Source organism: Lampris incognitus, chromosome 2 (assembly GCF_029633865.1).
Source record: "Lampris incognitus isolate fLamInc1 chromosome 2, fLamInc1.hap2, whole genome shotgun sequence".
Classification (NCBI taxonomy): Eukaryota; Metazoa; Chordata; class Actinopteri; order Lampriformes; family Lampridae; genus Lampris; species Lampris incognitus.
The window spans coordinates 48652843-48676045 of record NC_079212.1 but is presented as its reverse complement, the minus strand read 5'-3'; the positions used below and the strand labels follow the sequence as shown (position 1 = coordinate 48676045).

Here is a 23203-nt window from a genome sequence, read left to right as displayed (position 1 = left end):
AGCCAGGGGAGTTATTCGACAAGAGTTCCGGCCTTATGCCATTGGGTTAACCGGGTGGGATAAGGGGAAAAAACTAGAAATAAATAATGAATAAAAAAAAGGTTATTTGCGAAAGTAAGAATGATATGCCTGAGATGACCAGCGACCAAGAACTTGAATTGTTTTGTCTGAGATCCCCAGGCTGGCTGCTGTGGAAGCCGCGCCGATGCAGAAGGAATGGATAGAATAGTGTTCTGGAGATATGCCGCAGATGTAAAGAATTTGTCGGAAATGCTTGTTAAACCAGAATCTAGTTGGCATTTTCCCGGTTTCAGTAAGAAAGAATGAGTCTTGAGGTTAGGCGTTTGCAGCATACTGGGAATGGATATATTTAGATAGCGGCTCATATGAACTGAGGTAGGAGTCTAGACAGAAGATGTACATGGGTTAAGTGACATAGTCATTGTAGAAAAAGAAGTGCCATTCTGTGTCGAATTCGGCATGTTCTCCCTGTGCTCACCGGCATTTCCTCCAAAATCTTAAAAAGTCCAAATAAAAACAAGCAGAACACTCTCCTGTTCTGTCCTTGACCACAACATGGATGTCCGCCTGGAATTGCCCCCGGGTGCTGAAGGAAAGGGCTGCCTGCTGCTCCCGGCGGCCCCTGGAGGAAGGGCAGCAAGGATGGGGAAATGCAGAAGGAACATATCTTCAACCACCACTCCCTACATGTGTGTGTGTGTTCTAGTGTGTAACTGCAAGAAGGATAAAATCTCTCTTCTCTCTTCTTCTAGAAAAGTGGGAACAGGGAGTGAGGATGTAAAATATAATATGAAGTGAAAATAAATTCTCTGTCCATTGCTCATATCTACTGCAGGCCATGCTAACACTGTTCTTTGCTCTCTGTTTAGCCTGCGACTGTGACTGGCGCGGCATTGAGACATCCCAGTGCAACCGAGTGACTGGCCACTGTGTTTGCCGGCAGGGCGTGTCAGGGGTCCGTTGTGACCAGTGTGCCAGAGGCTTTTCTGGCCAGTTCCCCCACTGCCAGCCCTGTCATCAGTGCTTTGGTGACTGGGATCGTATTGTCCAGGTACAGATTGATGGGTTAGGAACATAAATATTTCATTACTGTATTGTGTAACACCTTAAAGTGACAATCGCAAACATTTTCATATAAACGAATGTGCGTTTCATTACTATCCATCAGCAGATATGGTCAAACAATAATGACGGTGTCATAACACTTCCCACAAAAAAACTTAAAAGAAAAATGACGTGTTTTACTTCAGTCAACTGTCGTTGGTACATCAAACAGGATAGGTGGAACTTCCTCTGTCTTGGACCAACCAGAGACAAGCTCTTCTTGATCCAGCAAAGATAATATATTATCTATAGACAGTATAAAAATAGATCTTTTCTGAAGGGGCATGCTGAAACCTAAAGTTTGGCTTTATGCTCGCTGGCATATTGTCTTGTTTTTGGAGCCAGATAATCCAAATTTGGGCGATGGGGTGGACCATGCATGGAGCTGGGTGAAACCCCAGTGGCAGACAGGCTGACAGACCTCTAAATCAAGGCAGACATGCCTCAACATGCCACTTTTAAATCCTTAATATCTTCTTAATAGAACTTAATTTTAATTACAACAGCAGATCCAGATCCATGAGTAGGGTTGATCCAGCTTGGATCAACCCTACTCATGCCCACAAAGTCTGCCTGAAACCTGGATGTCATGACTGATGACCAATTAACCTTTAAGGTTCACATGGCCTCGATTGCTCGGTCGTGCCAATTTGCCCTGTACAACATCAGGAAAATTCGACCCTACCTGTCTGAGCATGTAGCACAACTCCTGGTCCAGGCTCTTGTAATATTGCGCATTGACTACTGCAAATCCTTACTGGCAGGTCTCCCTGCATGCACTTTCAGACCTCTGCAAATGATCCAGAATGCGGAGGCGCGACTGGTCTTCAACCAGCCCAAAATAGCACATGTCACTCCTAGGGATGCCCCCCGAAACCCGGTTCTAAACGGGAACCGGTTCTAAATTAGTAAAAACCGGAGCATTTTTAAGATCCGACGTTTTCGGTTCTGCTATCGGTAGTCGGTAGGTACTCGAGAAATCATGGAGTGAGATTTATATTGTGGCAATTGTGTTTTTCGAGGAATTTAAACGTCGCGAACATAATCTTGTTCGCCGTTTTCTCCATCTCTCTGTCTCTCTTACTGCGCGAGGGGCGGGGCTGTGCTGTGCTCCACACACTCGCTCACACACGCACAGACAGCTCTGCTCAAGTGCTCATCATGGCGGAGAGAACTAAACGTTCAAAAGTTTGGGTATATTTTTCAAAAGTCGATGACAACAACGCTCGTTGCTACAAGTGCAACAAATCATTTGCCAGTAAGGGTGGCAATACAAGCAATCTGTCGAAACATCTTTTGTCGAAACATGGTATTAATCTGCAGAAATACGGAGTTTTCGACTGCTTTGCTCGTAGTATTCCATCCACGTCCACTGCAGGTAAGCCGTATGAGCCATAGATACGGAGTTAGCTAGGCTAATAACGAATTATTACGAATAGGCCAATAAATAAAATATAATTGCTTAGCTAATTGTTTAGCTACAAATCTATAAGCCATAGATACGGAGTTAGCTAGGCTAATTGCCGGGGACACTATAAGTCAGGGGAGATCACGACTCCTGCCGGAGAAGGCAGATATGTTGATTTTTCTGCAGAAGAACTGTTAGGATAATGTTCTAGGTTCTTGTTTGTTTGAACTTCCGTTAGCCTTTTGCTGTAAAAATGTATTTTTAATATATTTTTTTTCTTTACCTTTATCTACTTTTATTTTTTATCTTATTTGTTGTTGTTGAATGTTGATTATAAAGTCTATAATTCAGACGCATTTAAAACATTGCTGCTGCTGTTGCTGCTGAATAAATAATATTTGTTTATATTTATATAAAGTTATATAATAGAATAATAAAGCAATGTCGATTCTGTTCTTGATTAAGTGTCTTTTTTTCTTGCATAATAATCAAAAAGAACCGATAAGAGTATCGATAAAGTACCGAACCGATAAGCAGTACCGATAAGAGTAGTAGTATCGATAAAATCCTAACGATACCCATCCCTAGTCACTCCGCTGTTCATATCCCTCCACTGGTTTGCATTTGCTGCCCGCATCATATTCAAAACTTTGATGCTCGCTTACAAAACAGCAACTAAAACGGCTCACCTGGACTCCCTTATTCAGGTCTACACTCAGTCCCGCTCACTACGCTCCGCCATGAAAGGCTCCTGGCTCTTCCGCCACAACGGAAGTCACTAGCCAGACTCTTCTCTTCTGTAGTTGCCTGGTGGTGGAACAAGTTACAAAACTCCATTCGATCCACCGAGTCCCTCTCCATCTTTAAGACGAAGCTAAAGACCCAGCTCTTTCTCCATTGCCTCCACACCTGATGGTGTTAATAAAAAAAAAATCCCTTCTGTGCACCCTATGTATTGCCTTTGTGCACTGCCTGTTGACACCTATGTCCTGTTGGACTTGAACCTAGTTTTTTGGCACGTACTTGCGTCGTCACCTCCTGACTAGATCCTTGCTTTTGTTGTATTAGCTCTCAGATGTACGTCGCTTTGGGTAAAAGGGTCCACTAAACGAAATTGTAACATAATTTTAAAATAATCACCTTCACACTATGTGCCAGACTGAAAATTAGTGATTGAAACCCCAACTTAAAAAAAAAAAATCTATCGACTTTGTATTTGAAGGTAGAAGTTGGGAATTCTCTCACTGACTTACACTGGACGAGATGATTTTTGGAGTCACCCACCTAGTGGCCCGGTTGGAACTGCAATTTAAGATACTTTGGCATTGGCTTCAACTTCCATCCCTGGTGGTTGGCCATTGCTATTAACAAAAGATAGTAACAGGCATTTATTTAGCTAGCAAACAGTAATTCACCCACCGGAAGGAAAAGGCGGGACTTCCTGTCTGTGTGGTGCACCAACCAGAGAGGAGCATCAAAAATAGTTAGGAATGAGGAACATTTTATTGTCATTTCTTTCATATACTTGCGTACATAAAAGAAACGAAATTCCGTTTCCCACAGCAGTGCGACACAAAAGACAAAAACACACATCCCAAATTTCCCAAAAACGACACCACCAGAAACATAGAAAAACAGAGAGAACAAAGCAAAGAAGACAAGAAAAAACACAAACAGTTAACAATAAAGTCCACTCAGTGAAACACAGTCCAAAAATTCCACTGTCCAGAGAACGAACGCCAGCCAGAATGACTGTCGGAACTGCCAGTCTGCATGGTCTAGAAGTTAACTTAGCCTGCCCCACTTCCGCATCCTGTCAGACCGTTCTTGGTGTTGCCTCTTCGGGCACAACTCCGATCAAGGCGTGGTCCCTGGGCCCACAGGATGCAGCAGACCAAGCTAGTCAAGTAATATAACACAGCTGAAATCTTCAAGAGTCCCACGTAAAATCAATGAAATTTACTACATTTATGTGCATTATGGCACAGTTTTAGTACTGACCTCAGCATACCTGAAGGATATACCTCAAATAGGACCATCATGAATCTGTCTGGCTATCTATCTATCTATCTATCTATCTATCTATCTATCTATCTATCTATCTATCTATCTATCTATATGATGTCTCACTATCGAAATGTAAGGGAATAATGGAGTCATCATCATCCTTCGACCGCAGTCAAGCAAAATGGAGTACATAATGAAGTACTCAGATATATTTTTTTTATATTAACAAATTTTTCTGCATATATTGATGACAAATATTATCTTTCCCCTCCCTAGGACCTGGCGGTGCGTACCAAGGCTCTTGCTGAGCGCGGCCATGAGATCCAGACCACGGGGCTAACTGGGGCTTATGAAAAGGCCTTCCGGGTCCTAGAAGAGAAACTGGCGCAGGCCCGGGGAATTGTTGACGCCCGCAACGCCACTGCCGCAGCCGTCACCACCTTGATGGAGCTTATCGAAGACCTTAGGTAGAATCATTGTATTTGCCTTGCATCTCCATCACCATTTACCGTTTTCAATGTATACGCATGTAACTTGACACAGACATATGGATTAAAACAAGCATAAAGCAGAATATAGCCGCCACTGGTCTGATGTTAAGCTTAATGAGAATCAGACAATAGCAGACTGCTCCTCTGTCTTTTTCTTAATCTGGGAAGAGACAGAGATATTTAATTATCATAAAAATAATAATTATTATCATTATTATAATCATCATCACATTTATATAGCGCTTTTCTAGACACCCAAAGCGCTTCACATTGAAGGGGATAACTCACTTCATCCACCACCAGTGTAACACCACCTGTGGGATGCACGGCAGCCATTTTGTGCCAGAACGCTCCCACACATCATCTTGAGGTGGGGAGGGAGGAGTCATTGAGCCAGTTAAATGGGGGGATGATTAAGTGGCCAGATGGAGACACTCAGGTTAGGAAATTTTGCCAGGACACCGGGGAACCCCCTACTCTTTGTGATGAGTACCATGGGATCTTTAATGACCACAGTGAGTCAGGGCCTCGGTTAAACGTCTCATCCGAAGGACAGCATCTCCTACAGCACAGTGTCCCCGTCACGGCACTGGGGCATTGGGATTTGATCTATTTTTATTAGGAATAGAGGGAAGACTGCCCCCTACTGGCCCACCAACACCACTTCCGGCTGCAACTCGGCTTTTCCCAGGAGGTCTCCCATCCAAGTACTAGCCAAGCCCACGGGTACATGTTGGTATGGCTGCCAGCATATTATGGCACATTGTGCATTGTATACTGCTTGCACAGGAAGTCCTGACAAAATTAGATCAACTTTAATTAAACTATTATTGAATAACTGTATAAATTCAACTAAAAAATATGTAATTTGCTGTAATTACCAGATTACCATAGTGTCTGATAGACCTAATGTCACAAATATAGTCTATCTAGGGCTTTGCTAGGTACCCCAGACAGGACTCCATTAAAATAATCCAGACGGGAGGTGATGAAGGCATGGATGAGGGTCTCTGCCACTGAGTCTGAGAGTAATGGCCGGAGTCTGGAGATGGTTTGAGGTGAAAGAAAGCAGATTTGGTAACGGATCTGATGTGTGACTGAAATGAGAGGGTGGAGTTCAGAATGACACCAAGGTTGCGGACTTCTGGGGGTGGGCAGATGGAGCAACCATCCACGTCGAGGGGAAGATCTCCGACCTTCCGCAGCAATGCCTTGAGGGCCACAACCATGAGCTCAGAATGCAGTATATTCTATTAGTCTATAGTATAAAGCAGAGCCACTGATTCATGGAGGGTGATTAATTTATCACTGCACAGCTGGATTGCTTCTGGTTCTGTCTGTCTCCCAGTTAGTGATTCATTCCCATCTCAGTCACCACAGTGAATGCTACTTACCTTTCCTCGCAGGGCTCGCATTGGAGAGACCACCGATACCCTTAACCGTCTGGAGGGAGACCTGACCATTGTCCAGGACACTAACTCTGAGGCCAGCAAGGAGCTGAGTGAGCTGGAAAGAGAGGCCAAAGAACTCAACCTCACCTCAGAGCACCTACACAGACACCTTGACATCCTCAAGAACTCCAACTTCCTGGGTAGGAACCATTGGAGGAATACACTCTAACCCTCCTTTTTATTCTATTCTAAACCTCTCCACCTTTTCTGCATTACGTGTCCCCTTGTCTCATGTTCTTAGCCATTTCTCAACCCCTTTCTTCTCACTCTTCCTAACCGTTTGATAGAACGGGCCTAATGTACGATGACATTACTTCTATTCATCCAGAAAGTACTACACATTAATATTTGCTCTTACATTTCCTGCTATCCAAACTTCAGGTGCGTATGACAGCATACGTAGCTCCTATAACAAGTCCCGTGATGCGGAGCGGCGGGCCAATGAATCGACAACGACCAGGCCCAGCACGGTCAGCCAGTCGGCTGACATGCGCCGTCGCACCGAGCGTCTCATCTCTGCCAAGAAGGATGACTTCAACCGCAAGAACGCCGCCAACAAGCGCGCTCTTGGTGACCTCAACAGCAGAGTACAGGACCTGGACATGAGGAAGATCAACGAGAAGGTTTGATATCATATATGTAAGATCTGCTGAATGGCGGCACGGTGGCGCAGTGGTTAGCGTGGTCGCCTCACAGCAAGAAGGTCCTGGGTTTGAGCCCTGAGGTAGTCCAACCTTGAGGGGGGTCATCCCGGGTCGTCCTCTGTGTGGAGTTTGCATGTTCTCCCCGTGTCTGCGTGGGTTTCCTCCAGGTGCTCCGGTTTCCTCCCACAGTCCAAAGACATGTAGGTCAGGTGAATCGGCTGTACTGAATTGTCCCTAGGTATGAATGTGTGTGTGTGTGTATGTGTTGGCGCTGTGATGGCCTGGCGGCCTGTCCAGGGTGTCTCCCCGCCTGCCACCCAATGACTGCTGGGATAGGCTCCAGCATCCCCGAGACCCTGAGTGAGGATAAGCTGTTTGGATAATGGCTGGATGAATGAAGATCTGCTGAAGCGTTGCTGTTCAGTGACATTACAGAGGACCACAGGATGAAACTGTTTATTCAAGTTTAATCAGAAAAGCGATTCCGGAAAAAACTGACAGTGGAATTGGATGGTCATATATATATATATATATATAAAACACAAATCTGCCTCCTGTCCGAATAGGTGTGTGGGGCCCCTGGTGACGCACCCTGCGGGGAGGGCCGTTGTGGAGGAGCTGGTTGCCGTGATGATGAAGGGAATCGCCACTGCGGGGGGTTGAACTGTAATGGCGCCGTAGCGGTGGCTGACCATGCCTTAGAGAAAGCCAAACATGCAGAGAAGGAGCTGAACAAAGCCTTGGGAGAAGTGGAGGGTCTCTTCACGAAGGTACCGCCGTACACTAGAACAGAGTAGAGATGATCACGTTTTCCAGTAAGTTCTGTCAGTCATCCCCTCCGTCTCTTTTTGACCTCCTTTCAGGTAGCGGAGGCTAAGACCAAGGCTGAGGAGGCTAAGGATAAAGCCAAGGCAGCGCTGGACAAAGCCACAGCCACCAAGAACAAGGTGGAGCGCTCCAACAATGAGCTGAGGGACCTCATCAACCAGATCAGGGACTTCCTCACACGTGAGTCTCTTGTAGATCCACTCACTGGTGAACTTCCTTTCAGACATTTCATATCGCTCTCGTATCAGTTATTCATGTGGTCTAGCAGAAAAACAAGCTCCTGTGTTTAATCCTGCGTCTGTTTCCAGGATCTCAGAATCTCACATCTTCCAGTAAGCCTCACCCAAATGGGTGAGACGAGGCGGTCCTCCTGCCTGTCAATCATTTGTGTGCACAGCTTTTGTGCCAGTGTGCGTCCTCTTGTGGTCATTATAGATCTCGTAGTGGTGGGTAGACTGTACAGTGTTCATTTTGATAAATAGTACACCTTTAGGTGCAAAAGTGCTTAAAGACATCAGTGTGGTTGAGGCATCCTGGTAGCGTAGCGGTCTATTCCATTGCCTACCAACATGAAGATCCGGGTTTGAATCCCTGTGTTACCTCCGGCTTGATCGGGTGTCCCTACAGAGACAATTGGCCGTGTCTGCGGGTGGGAAGCCGGATGTGGGTATGTGACCTGGTCGTTGCACTAGCACCTCCTCGGGTCGATCGGGACGCCTGATCGGGGGGGGGACTGAGAGGGAATAGCGTGATCCTCCCACGCACTACGTCCCCCTGGTGAAACTCCTCACTGTCAGGTGAAAAGAAGCAGTTGGCGACTCCACGTGTATCGGAAGAGGCATGTGGTAGTCTGCAGAGGGGGTGGAGCAGCGACCAGGGTGGCTCGGAAGAGTGGGGTAATTGGCCAAGTGCAATATGGGAGAAGCGGGGGGGTCCATCCATCCATCATCTGAACCACTTATCCTGCTGTCAGGGTCGCGGAGATGCTGGAGCCTATCCCAGCAGTCATTGGGAGGCAAGTGGGAGACACCCTCCACAAAAAAAAAATAAACATGGTTGAAACTAAAGATTTGCTGAACATTTTTATATGCATAGATGAACAACTTCGCTACATCTTACTGTCTTTAAGGTATTAATACAGATCTCTGACTGAGGTCATCACACAAGTTGCAGCTGGCACTTTGGAAATAGCAGTTTTATAAACACACACCACCTATAGATAAATCAGTGCTTCACAACAACAACATAGTATGTGTAACTAAGAGACTTGCTGAAAAAAAAGTTTACATGTACAGGTTTATCAACAGCAATACACATCTTGCCAGTTACAATGGGCAAAATTCATGCATGAGCTGGTTTGGAGGGAGGGAAGGAGGAAGCAGGGTGGTGGGGGGGGGGCTCAATCATAATTGTTGCCTACCCCAGCTATAACTAAAGCAAAGTGCTGGAAAAAGCCTTCTAGGAAAAAAAAATAAAAACATGGCGTCAGTGCTGGTGATGTACTGTTGATTCAAAATCAGTCGTTACTATGGGTGAATTTGTTCTGACACACCCATGGGATTTTTTAGCCCTGAAGTTTGTCTCACAGACCAGTGTAGAACCTGGGTAACCCCTGACTTTAGATACCGATTGGCTAACACTAATGTCTTTAAAGGCAGGCCTGGGTGACTGCTCGTTGCAAGAGGTAGAAAATAGATGTTAGGAGGAAGGAATTACAAATAACCATCATGCTTTGCTGCTGACTGTCAGACAATCTTGAGGGCTAAAAAAAAATCTGTGGGTGTGTAAGAACAAATTTGCCCATAGTAACGACTGATACATGAGGCCCCATGTCCTTTGAAAACTCTGCAGCACCACAGTAGGAAGTTAAATACACTTCTCTCCCCCACCCTTTTTCTCCCCAATTGTATCCGGCCAATTACCCCACTCTTCTGAGCCGTCCCTGTTGCTGCTCCACCCCCTCTGCTGATCCGGGGAGGGCTACAGACTACCACATGCCTCCTCCGATACATGTGGAGTCGCCAGCCATTTCTTTTCACCTGACAGTGAGGAGTTTCACCAGGGGGACGTAGCAGATGGGAGGATCACGCTATTCCCCCCAGTTCCCCCTCCCCCCCGAACAGGTCGGGGCGCCTGTTCGGGGGGGAGGGGGAACTAGAAGAGGCGCTAGTGCAGTGACCAGGACACATACCCATGTCCGGCTTCCCACCCGCAGACATGGCCAATTGTGTCTGTGGGGATGCCCAACCAAGCCGGAGGTGACATGGAGATTCGAACCACCGATCCCTGTGTTGGTAGGCAATGGAATAGACGGCCACGCCACCCAGACGCCTGTTAAATGCACTTTTTCAGTTAGATGCTGTGATTTTGGGGTGTGTGGGCTAGGAGCAGGGAGTCAGGATTAGCTAGACCTTTAGTTTTGGAAATAAATGCTGTAAATGTCGTGTTGAAGTGTCATAGACAGACTTACCGCCTCTGTACCTTACTTTAAATGTAACGGCCTCCTGTCTGGTTTCAGAAGAGGGGGCAGATCCAGACAGTATCGAGGCGGTGGCCAACCGGGTGCTGGAGCTCTCCATCCCTGCTTCGCCCCAGCAGATCAGACACCTGGCCGAAGAAATCAAAGACAGAGTTCGCAGCCTCTCCAACGTGGACGCCATCTTGAAACAGACGCAGAGCGATGTCCAGAAAGCAGAACAGCTGCTGCTGGACGCCAAGAGAGCCAGGTACATGTCCTTCTCACTCATCGTCTTACTGTTGTCCCTCACTTCTGTTCAGTCTGCCTCATGAGTCGAATCTTACGTGGTACGGTGGCACAGTGGTTAGTGCGGTTGCCTCACAGCAAGAAGGTCCTGGGTTTGAGCCTCGGGGTACTCCAACCTTGGGGGATCGTCCCGGGTCGTCCTCTGTGTGGAGTTAGCATGTTCTCCCCGTGTCTGTGTGGGTTCCTCCAGATGCTCCGGTTTCCTCCCACAGTCCAAAGACATGTAGGTCAGGTGAATCAGCTGTACTAAATTGTCCCCAGGTGTGAGTGTGTGTGTGTGGGCCCTGTGATGGACTGGTGTCCTGTCCAGGGTGTCTCCCCGCCTGCCGCCCAATGACTGCTGGGATAGGCTCCAGCATCCCCGCGACCCTGAGAGCAGGATAGGTGGTTTGGATAATGGATGGATGGATGGGTGGAATCTTGCATTAATGTTACTGCAAAAAACCATCTACAACAGGAATTAATCGACGTGAAGAAACAGAAGAAAATAAATAACAGTGAATACCCTCCCTCCTCCCGCCATCTTCCGTCGTGTGCTTGTGTTTGTGTGGGTTTGCGCTTTCTCTCGCGATCTGCCTGTTTCATTTTTATTAGTTCTTGAAAAGCGATGGACTTGAGCTGCTTATTTCCCAAACGAACACCATCTCAGTGTGTCTCAGGTATATGTGATATGTTGCTCTGATCAGTCTTCTGGACCCTCTCGTCTGCCCCACACCTCCTTTTTTAAGGAAGGATTAAAAAGATGCAGCTGTGTCACAGATACAGTGGGGAAAATAATTATTTGACCCCTTGCTGATTTTGTAGGTTTGCCCACTTACAAAGAATGCAACAGTCTATAATTTTAATCATATATACATTTTAACAGTGGGAGACGGAATCCCAAAGAAAATTCCAGAAAATCACATCATATGAATTTATAAAAATTAATTACCACCTGATTTAGAAAAATAAGTATTTGATCCCCTACCAAACAGCAAGTATTCTGGCTCCCACAAACCAGTTAGTTTTTCTTTACGATGCACCCCCAATCCCAACTAATTACCCACATAAAATACACCTGCATCACCTCGTTACCTGTACAAAAGATACCTGTCCACACCCAATCAATCAGATTTCAACATCTCCATCATGGGCAAGACCAAAGAGCTGTCTAAGGACACCAGGGACAAGATTGTAGACCTGCACAAGGCTGGGATGGCCTACAAGAGAATTGGAAAGCATCTTCGAGAGAAAGTAACAACTGTCGGTGCAGTTATCAGGAAATGGAAGGAACACCACACCACCGCCAACCTCCCTCGGTCTGGGGCTCCACGCAAGATCTCGCCTCTTGGGGTGTCCCTGATCATGCGAACGGTGAGGAATCATCCCAGAACCACAAGGGGGGAACTGGTTAATAACCTGAAGGCATCTGGGACCACAGTTACAAAGCAAACGGTTAGTAACACACTACGCCGTCATGGATTAAAATCCTGCAGTGCACGCAAGGTCCCACTGCTCAAGAAGGCACATGTACAGGCCCGTCTGAAGTTCGCCAATGAACACCTGGACGACTCAGAAGAGGCCTGGAAGAAGGTGATGTGGTCGGATGAGACCAAAATAGAACTTTTCGGGCTCAACTCAACTCGCCGTGGTTGGAGGGTGAAGAACACGGAGTACAACCCAAAGAACACCATCCCCACCGTCAAGCATGGGGGTGGCAACATCATGCTTTGGGGGTGCTTTTGAGCCAAGGGGACAGGACAACTCCATCGCATTGAGGGGAGGATGGACGGGGCCATGTACCGTGGAATTCTGGACCAGCACCTCCTTCCCTCAGTGAGAGCGCTGAAGATGGGTCGTGGATGGGTGTTCCAACACGACAACGACCCAAAGCACACCGCCAAAGCAACCAAAGAGTGGCTGAAGAAGAAGCACATCAAGCTTCTGGAATGGCCTAGCCAGTCTCCAGACCTGAATCCAATCGAAAATCTTTGGAGGGAGCTTAAAATTCGGGTTGCCATGCGACAGCCTCGAAACCTGAACGATTTGGAGCTTGTCTGCAGGGAGGAGCGGGCCAACATCCCTGCCGAAATGTGCACAAACCTTGTCACAAACTAAAAACCATTTGACATCTGTGCTGGCCAATAATGGCTTTTCTACTAAATATTAACATTGTGTTTGTCCAGGGGTTCAAATATTTATTTTGGACCAAAAATATGCAAATAAATTCATAAAATTCATACAACGTCTTATTCCACTTTTTTTGGTCATATTCTGTCTCTCACTGTTAAAATGAACCTACGCTTAAAATTATAGACTGTTGCACTCGTTGTAAGTGGGCAAACTTACAAAATCAGCAAGGGGTCAAATAATTATTTTCCCCACTGTATGAACAGCCTGACTCCAATAGCCACATCTGTAATTTGTGGGTAATTTTAAAAAGAGGTCTTTTTAATACATAGTTTCATCAAAATTATTTTGAGAAAGAGGTACCAATTAGAGGTAATTGAAATAAATAGAAAATTAAAATAATTGAATATGAATAATTAATAATTAACAATGAATAATCCATTATCCATAAACATTATCCATTATTTGTTATTGGGCAGCAGGCAGGGAGACACCCGGGACAGGCCGCCACAATTAACAATTAATTATTTAATGAACAATTAATTAACATTTGATTAATGTGTAATTAATCAGCAAATAATAAGTAATTACTTAATATTAATAATTAAAATAAAAATAAATAGAAAAAAAATAACCAACTAGAGGTACCAGGCCCGATGATGGACTGGCGGCCTGTCCAGGATGTCTCTCCGCCTGCTGCCCAATGACTGCTGGGATAGGCTCCAGCATCCCCACGACACTGAGAGCAGGATAAGCGGTTTGGATAATTGAATGGATGGGTGGATGGTACCAGTTAATTGTGCAAGGGGGATATTGTCCACCCTCATCCTCCCTCATCTCTCCCCAGGGGTAACCATCTGTAACACAGCCTCATATGTGTGTTCTTAGGCACCGGGCGGAGGGAGTTAGGACCACGGCAGAAACGGTGACACAGGCCCTGGCAGATGCCAAGACAGCCCAAGTCTCAGCCGAGAAGGCCATCGCCAGAGCCAAGGCCGACATTGGGGACACCGAGACACGGCTCGCACAGGTACAGAGCCCGAGGACAATGTCATCTATCTTTCCTGCCTCTATGGAATTGAAAGGGTTTTGGCATTAGTCCTTGTAAGTCGATGTGTGCTGAATATTCAAACTACTTCCGTTATTGTGGCCATCTCAACAGCGTAACGAGAAAACTATTTTGCCCCAGTAGCGCAAGGTTGAATGATAGTCCTTGTTCTTCTACATGACTATAAGCAGGGTCCGAAATTAACTTTTTGGCTTACCGGCCAAGGGGACTGGTAGATAAAAAATCTACTGGACAGCATATTTTTTACTGGCCAAAATAATTAGTAGCCTTTTTTGTGCCATACATACGTTTTCAGTACATATCAATGAGCAGAGTTGTAAAAACCAGGTCCAGAAAATAAATGTCCAAACCGTGTATTTGCTCCAACCATGTTACTAAACCAGCTGATTTCATTAGCTAGTTTTCCCTACCTAGTTGAGGAGTGGTGTTAACCAGAATCTGCTGGTATAGTGCATGAGTGGAGCAAATACATGGTTTGGACTTTTACTTTCTGGACCTGGTTTTTACACCTCTGTCAATGAGAGAATAAGGTATTGTGTTGAATAAAAGCTTTTAAATATGTGACAAGAGCAGATCTGAAGCAAAAATATTTTTATCTAAAATTAGTCAATGGTTAAAAGATGTTACAATTATGATTTTATGTTTTATTTGCAGTATTATTATAACTACTCGAGTCCTCCACATGCCCATCCCTAGTCCCAGACTACTTCTCACTCTACAGCAGCCACTCTCTTTGCATGGTCGATGAAGTCTGGCCTCCTGCTCCTGACAGAGTCTTGGTGCCACAGATCAACAGCACTGGTTGGGTCATACTCCCTGATCTCGGGAGATGACAGCTGCATCATCAGTAGATCTGAGAGTGTGTCTGAGTTGAGGTTGGACCGCCAATCAGTTTTAACCTGAGGCTAGCACACAGCTAACATTAGTGCAGGCTAGGTGTCACACTAGTGCTAGCTGGATAACGTTAGCTACAGCCAGCACTTTGTTTATGCTGTATAAGGATATTTTTTTATAATTTTATTTCTGATTTTTCCCTTTTTCTCCCAATTTAGTGGCCAATCGCTCCCTATTCTAATTCAAACACCCACCCTCGTACTGTATGCGTTTGCCAACTGCATCTCTCCAGCCGGCAGTCTCGAAGAAGACGCCTTGCCACTTTCGTGACAAGGCGACTCCAGGCCGAACCACTGCTTTTTCCAACACAGCCAGAGATGCATTCATGTGACGAACACAAACCGACCCCCCCCCCCCCCCGAAGACAGCATTGCCAATTAATGCTGCTTCGTCGAATCTGGCCATAGTCGGATCTGACGAGACCGGGGCGCGAACCCCGGTCCCCAGTGGGCAACTGCATTGACACAAAGCCAATGCTTAGACCGCTACACCACCGCGGACCCTGTATAAGGATATTTTGAGATGACAACTAAATTCACTTACTCGCACATCCATTCGAAGTCTGAGAGTGGTCTCGCCTTCTTGCCAATGGCATGCACAGTCCTAAACATGTTCTGCATTTTCATGCTGGTCTGCTCGGACATGGCTATTAGCGCCTTTACGGAGGATGTTGCGAGGACAGGCGCCGACTGAGCCCGAGAGGCTTCATACAGGTGATGGGACATCTGGAGGTCTCACGTTCCTTGATGTTTTCTACCTTCATGATCTTGTTACCGATGACACATGAATTGCTACGGTTTTTGGCATACTGGCGACAGACGGAGCACCTCATTATCACGGTCTGTGCATTATACTCCAGCCAGCCTCTCGCAGCTCCTTTATCATCATGCCTCCACTTTTCACTAAACTTTCTTTTTTTTCCAGTTTGGTGGTGACGGTGGCTTCTTCTTCCTCTTTGGGGCATGGTTGCCTTTTTTTTTAAATAAATTTATTTCTAGTTTTTCCCCTTATCCCACCCGATTAACCCATTGGCACATGGCCGGAACTCTTGTCGAATAACTTCCCTGGCTCACGTTTCCACAGGAAGGAGATAGGCGTAACACCAGCTTCCTTCAAACTCGTGTTGGCTGCTCTCGCTATTTTACACGCTGAAGCCTCGCATGGGTTGCATCACCTTCAGGCCGCGAAGGAGGCGTAGGGAGAATGCTTTCAGTTGCTTGGCTGCAGGCGCTCGGGTGGGCCAGAGGGGTCGCTGGAGAACGACGAGTCCCCGAACACTACACCGATCTACACCCACTATCCCTCGGGTAAGGGTGGCCTAATGAATGCCTGACCCCATGGACGCTCTGGCCATGAGCGGTTACGGCGAGCCTGGGATACGAACCTCCCAGCCACATGACGAGCGGACTGCAAGAACGGCGGTTTGTTCTGCTCGGCCACCAGAGCGGCTCATGGTTGGTGGTTTTGCGCCTTCTAAATGTCGCCACGTAACTGGTGTTGCTCGCTAACGTTAGTTAAAAGAATAGAGTAGGCTAGTACCGAGCTTGACGGATGCTGCTGTCATTGTTCCTCTCGAGTGTGTGTGTAATGTTACCTGCCAGTAGCGCCTAGCAACACTCTAATGCAGTTTGATTGGTTAATTTCTGATATTGTTGTTGCTATGTTATTGCTGTTGTTAAGGAGGGAGAGGGAGAGAGCGAGAGTGCAGGAGAGATGGGGGGGGGATTACGTGGTGGTTGGATTTCACTTTTTTTGTTACTCGCCATGTGGCGGGTAGGCTTCTGAGATTTACTCGCCAATCAAAATCTACTCGCATTCGGCGGGTGGTGAGTGTTAATTTTGGACCCTAACTATAAGGAATAAATACTGGAATAAATATTCAGGGGGCAGCCGGGAACCGCCACAGCTGGCACGCAAACCCAGGTCAACCGCACCACAGGCGACTGCACTAACCAGTCAACTAAAGGGTCTGACCCATTAGCCAAGGGCTAGCGAGTCTAGTAATCTGTGGTGATTACACTACCCCCCCTCCTTCAGGAAGCGCGTCCCCGCTCTTCAGCATATCAGCTCCCTCACGCCTCTGGGCACAGGCACTTCTGATGGCCTCATGGTCTCACCATCCCACTTCTGACACCAGTGTAATGAATTAAGGGGGCAGCCGGGAACTGCCACAGCCAGGACGTGACCCAAGCCACCCGCACCATGGGCGACTGCGCTAACCAGTGAACTAAAAGGTCCGACCCATTAGCCAAGGGCTAGAGAGTCTAGTCATCTGTGTTCATTACACTACTAATACAAAAAGTTTCAAGTTCAAGTTGTTTTATTTATCAAATGCACACCAATACAGTGTGGCAGGGGTTGCTGGGAATGAAATGTGTAGGCACCAGTTCAACTTCAAAAAAAGCTAAAGACTATGACAAGGGTTTTTTTTGGGGGGATTTGTTCCTTATCCGATGCGAGGGTCTAAGGACAGGATGTTGTGTTGCTGTAAAGCCCTTGAGGCAAATTTGTGATACTGGGCTATACAAATAAAATTGACTTGATTTAACAGATTAAGTTGAAAGTTAAAAAAATATAAAAATATAAAATTACAGTATTTATAGTCCAGCCAGAGAAATTAAGACTAAGCTGAAACAGGTAAAAATAGGTTAAAAGTAAGCTAAAATTCACCGTGTATACAGGCCGGAGAAGAATGAGCTTAAATTTAAATTTAAGCTAAAGTAAGTGACAAAAGAAGGGCTCAGAGCAACAGGAACAATGGACGATGTAAAATGATGAGCTTCTCTACCCGGGAAGATCCCTGTTTATATGGCTGGTCACACAAGATGATGCAGGATTCAGTTACAGGCACAAAACAGTGAAAAACATCTCCATAAAAGTACTTCGAGTGCAAAGTATTAATATTCAGGATGTATGAAGTTTTGTCGCAGCTAGCTAGATTGTTTTTGCCACGTGTTCATCTGTATTGGAGTCTGGAATGGGCCTGCCCGTCAAGTCTCTAGGTTTATCCATTAGACTCGGGTTCAGAAAAGGAAGAAAAAAAGCACGTGTCATTTTAATTCAGGGACCCGTGGGGCAGAGCACATTTCTCCGGCTTGGGTCCTGACAGGAAATAGATAAAATGTTGACTTTTCCTTTTTTTCTGTTGATTCAGACCACGCGCATGATTATAGCTGCTAGCCTCCAGATGAACGCAGCCAGCACAAAGGGACGATAAGCCACCTGCAACACCTCCACAATAATCCACCAGCAGCACCACCACAATTAGCCACCAGCAACACCACCACAATAAGCCACCAGCAACACCACCACAATAATCCACCAGCAGCACCACCACAATAAGCCACCAGCAACACCACCACAATAAGCCACCAGCAACACCACCACAATACGCCACCAGCAACACAACCACAATAAGCCACGAAATGTTCTCTGCAGTGCAGCATTCAACTTAACTGTATGGAACAGTCTAAACTAGGAGACCACCGTGCATTCTACAAGATCTGTACATGTGATATAAAGAGTGTAGTGTTGGGCATCGGTCTCCCACTTGTCTCCCAATACACACGTGCACACATGCGCGCACACACAGATTATTGCTTGAGTCTGTTACTGATGATTTCTTCTTGTTTAACATTTATGTATTGTTGCACTAAGTAAGACTAATGTAAGCAAGAGTAATCCAAGTAAGACTAATTTAAGTAAAACTAATGTAAGTAAGACTAATCTAAGTAAGACTTAATCTAAGCAAGACTAATCTAAAACTAATGTAAGTAAGACTTATCTAAGTAAGACTTAATCTAAGCAAGACTAATCTAAGTAAAACTAATCTAAGACTAATGTAAGTAAGACTGATCTATGATTCTGGTTAACAGTGTGGTGTTCCTGTATTCTGGTTTCAAGTTGTTATACTGAGCAAGGTTAGGGACTTAACTGCGCAACACTTATTTGTAAGAATAACAGAAAACTGTTCTTATGAATAAAATGGAAATATCAAGTACTACAATCTCTTATTTAACAGCTGAATTTACTCCCTGTGTTTACTATCATAATAATAATATTATTATCATTATTATTGTTACATTTTTTAAATATTACATTTATATATATATTTAACAGCTTAATTTACTGTTTACTATAATAATTATTATTATTATCATCATTACATTTATATAGCACTTTTCTAGACACCCAAAGCACTTATGTCATACTATTATATTATATAATATTAATGTATGTATATTTATTTATATTATATTTAATATATATTATATTTGTATTTATACTATTTATATATATATTATACATTATATTATTTTTTATATTTATATAAGATATATATTTATATCATACTATTTATAATACACATATACTATTATATTAATTCCCCCACCCCACAAAACACCATTGTCATTCTTTTTTCTTTTGGCTGTTTAAGGGTTTTTGGGGGTGTTATAGATCACACAGGTTTTCCATCACCCATCTCTATTTCCATCATTACATTACATTACATTACAGTCATTTAGCCGATGCTTTTATCCAAAGCAACTTACAATAAGTGCATCATTTAACATAGGAAATCAGGAGAACTACTAGTCATCAGAGGTCATAAGTGCATCTAAACAAGCATCTAAGAGCAAAACCAGTGCTACAGTAAAAGTGCGAGAAAGAGATTTTTTTTTTATCATAAATGAGTGAATATAATAAGTGCTACGAGCAAGTAACAGGGTAGTAGTGTACCTGTCATACCTGTCAGCCACATCATGGTGTGGTTGACAGGTATGAATGGTGGCCCCTGCCCCCAACGAAGGCCTCGTCAACAGTCCTTTTTGCCTTAATTGTTTCCTTGACTTATCAGAGGCCTGTTTTTCAGTACAAACCATATTCAGTTGCATGCAGGAAGTTGCCTTCTCTGAACAAGGGAATTGCTGCTGCGGGGCAGTGATGCCATTCCGTCATCCATGATCCTCTGGTGAAGTTTCATGACAGATGAATACATATTGCTGCTTATGTGTGAAAATCAAAAAGTGGCAGGACTGTCATCCTATAATTTTGCAACCCAAAAGAGTCAATCTGCTTGTTTTGTGTGCCATCCCCAGATTGAGTCGGAGACATCGAACAGTGAGAAGGACCTGAATGACGCCATGGACCGCCTGGGCACTCTCGGACGGCACATCGATGCCCTGAAGACCAAACGTGCCAACAACAGCATGGCAGCTGCCCGAGCAGAGGAAACGGCAACCATGGCGCGAGACAAAGCCAATGAGGCTAAGCAGGTGTGTGTGTGTGTGTGTGTGTGTGTGTGTGTGTGTGTGTTGTACATGTATGTATACTATTTGAGGATCATCCTCCAGAGCAACCCAGTGGGGCAAATATTTTGGCCCTCTAAATGGGCTTTAGAGAGTGATGCTAAAAAAATTGGTAAATTTTAATGCTAGTTATTTATATTTCAGTTATTCTTTTGAAATTACTTATTAAGGCAGATCCACATTCAAACCTGTGCTTGTGCATACATGCATGTTGCCTCATTGCTGTTATGAACCATCCCCCCTCTGCTGTACTGACATTCAGATCCTGGATGGCCAGCTGACTGATAAGTATAATGAGGTGCAGCAGCGGGTGGACTCTAAGGCCAAAGCAGTGCAGGATGCCAAGAAGAGGGCTGAGAGCCTCAGAGATGAGGCTAAGGAGCTACTTAGAGATGCCCAGAACAAGCTGAAGAGATTAGCAGGTGTGTGTGTTTGTTTTGTAATAGAAAGAGATTTAAAAGAGATTTATGGTATGTGCATTTGTTTGGAACCGGAAAGGCAGAGCCTCCTTGTTTTAGAGAACCGTTGTCACGTCTGACCGTAACTTTACAAGGGATTTGGATCTATTTTGCAAACATCATCTCATCTCATCATCAGCCGCTTCTCCAGGGTCGAGTCGCGGTGGCAGCAAGCTAAGTAGGGCACTCCAGACATCCTTCTCCCCAGCAACACCCTCCAGCTGCTCCTCGGGGATCCCAAGGTGTTCCCAGGCCAGATTGGACATGTAGTCCCTCCAGCAAGTTCTGGGTCTACCCCGGGGTCTCCTCCAGGTTGGACGTGCCTGGAAAACCTCCAAAGGAAGGCGTACTGGAGGCATCCTAATAAGATGCCTGAATCATCTCAACTGGCTCCTTTCAACGCGAAGGAGCAGCGGCTCTACTCCGAGCTCCCTCCAGATGTCCGAGCTCCTCACCCTATCTCTAAGGCTGAGCCCAGACACCCTACGGAGGAAACTCATTTCAGCCGCTTGTATCCACGATCTCACCCTTTCGGTTACTACCCAAAGCTCATGACCATAGGTGAGGGTTGGAACGAAGATTGACTGGTAAATTGAGAGCTTTGCCTTCCAGCTCAGCTCCCTCTTCACCACAACGGTCCAGTACAACGTCCGCATTACTGCTGATGCTGCACCAATCTGCCTGTCAGTCTCCCGCGCCATCCTACCCTCACTCCTGAACAAGACCCTGAGATACTTGAACTCCTTCACTTGAGGCAACAACTCATCCCCAACCTGGAGGGAGCAGTCCACCATTTTCCGGTAGAGAACCATGGCCTCAGACTTGGAGGTGCTGACTCTCATCTCAGCCATTTCACACTTAGCTGCAAACCGCCCCAGTGCGTGCTGGAGGTCGTGCTCTGATGAAGCCAACAAAACCACATCATCTGTGAAGAGTAGAGATGCAATTCTAAGGTTCCCAAAACAGACACACTCCTCACCTTGGCTGCGCCTTGAGATCCTGTCCATGAATATCACAAACAGAATCGGAGACAAGGGGACAACCTTGGCGGAGTCTGACACCCACCAAAAACGTGTTTGACTTTGTGCCGAGAATGCGGACGCAGCTCTGACTTTGGTTATGCAGGGACCGGATGGCTTATAGCAACTGCCCCAGTACCCCATACTCCCGCACTGCGGGACACTTTTTTTTTTTACACATATTTTGCAAACATACTTGGGAAAATTGTTTTGCGAGCCACTGCTAAATAGATCAATAAACATGAAAGAATGAAAGTGCAATGGCGAAGGGTTACCCCATTCTAGAATCTGCAAGTTTTGGTTTACACTTCAGCATGAATTATGGTGGAAACACACATTGTGTATGGCTATTGGCTCATGTTTATTAGCCTCTCGTGGAAACCTAGTGTTGTAACCATTCCTGCCATTCCTGATTCCCACAGAGCTGGAGAAGGACTACGAGGAGAACCAGAGGAGGCTGGAAGGGAAGGCCCGTCAGCTGGATGGCCTGGAGGACAGGATGAAGGCCATCCTCAATGACATCAACAAACAGATCCAGATCTACAACACCTGCCAGTAGTCTCATCTGCAGAGTCCCAGAGAAACATGACCGTCAGTTGTGCTCTGCAGTTTTAGTTATAAAGTCTTTGCTCTGGTAACAGCTCACATTGGGCATTTCAAAACTGAAAAGAAAAGAAAAAGGAAGGAAAAAAGGTGTGCTTGATTTATATTTTCTTCCAGATTATGGGGGTCATTTCCTAGGGATATGTGAAACGTCTGTCAAGTTAGGCGAAATGTGTCTTTAGCTACGTCAAATGCTTAAAACTATTTTCATATAAGGAAACAAGTTCACGAGTTTGTTTGCAAAAATAAAGTGATTTCAACTTTTTAGTTTCGTTTTATTTTTATTTTTTTCTATTTTGTTTTCAGATAACAGACCTGGGTCTCAGATGTTTTATCAGGGTTGCCCACAGTCATAATAACTAGGCAAGGTTATCGTTTGTATGTTTCCTTTTCCACTGCAGTACAGACAGAGAGAGGGAGGGAGGGAAGGAGAAAGAAGAAGCTTTCTTTCACACCTTTTGGATAACAAACCGACATAAAATGGTGCTGGCCATCACGTGATGATTTCATGCAGGTTACTTATATTGTTTTTTATCCATTTTTACTCACACAAGGGCTTATAATGCAGCTGTGAATGTGACACCAGTGCTGATAACCAAAGAAGGTTGAACCGGTTCACCTGGAAGACCTGGACGGATACGTTTCTTACTGAGCATGCATCAAGACCAAGTACTGATAACCGTTTAACCTGCTGCTGACTGACACTGCATCCCAAACAACGTTATCAAAGTTGTGTGCCCAGCATCTTTACACAGTTGTCATCTTGATCGTAGTATCCTGCAGGAGTTCTGGGTCCCATTCCTCGATTATTTTTTTTTGGGGGGGGGATTTTTCCTCCCCTTTTTCTCTCCAGTTGTATCCAGCCAGGGCAGCATGGTGGCACAGTGTTTAGCGCGGTCGCCTCACAGCAAGAAGGTCCTGGGTTCGAGCCCCGGGGTAGTCCAACCTTGGGGGTCGTCCTGGGTTGTCTTCTGTGTGGAGTTTGCATGTTCTCCGCGTGTCTGCGTGGGTTTCCTCCGGGTGC

General features: G+C 45.4%; 1 protein-coding gene across 1 annotated transcript in view; it reads left to right on the top strand.

Moving 5' to 3' along the window:
- The window catches only part of lamb2 (laminin, beta 2 (laminin S)), an 89259-nt gene extending 66856 nt beyond the window's left edge, over window positions 1–22403 (top strand). The window contains 11 exon segments of the mRNA XM_056299936.1: window positions 891–1072; window positions 4817–5007; window positions 6438–6622; window positions 6864–7105; window positions 7693–7896; window positions 7990–8134; window positions 10473–10680; window positions 13716–13857; window positions 19890–20066; window positions 20362–20521; window positions 21999–22403. Of these exon segments, the coding sequence (XP_056155911.1) occupies window positions 891–1072; window positions 4817–5007; window positions 6438–6622; window positions 6864–7105; window positions 7693–7896; window positions 7990–8134; window positions 10473–10680; window positions 13716–13857; window positions 19890–20066; window positions 20362–20521; window positions 21999–22135 (1973 nt within the window). The 3' untranslated portion in view covers window positions 22136–22403.
- Window positions 22404–23203: the final 800 nt, after the last annotated feature.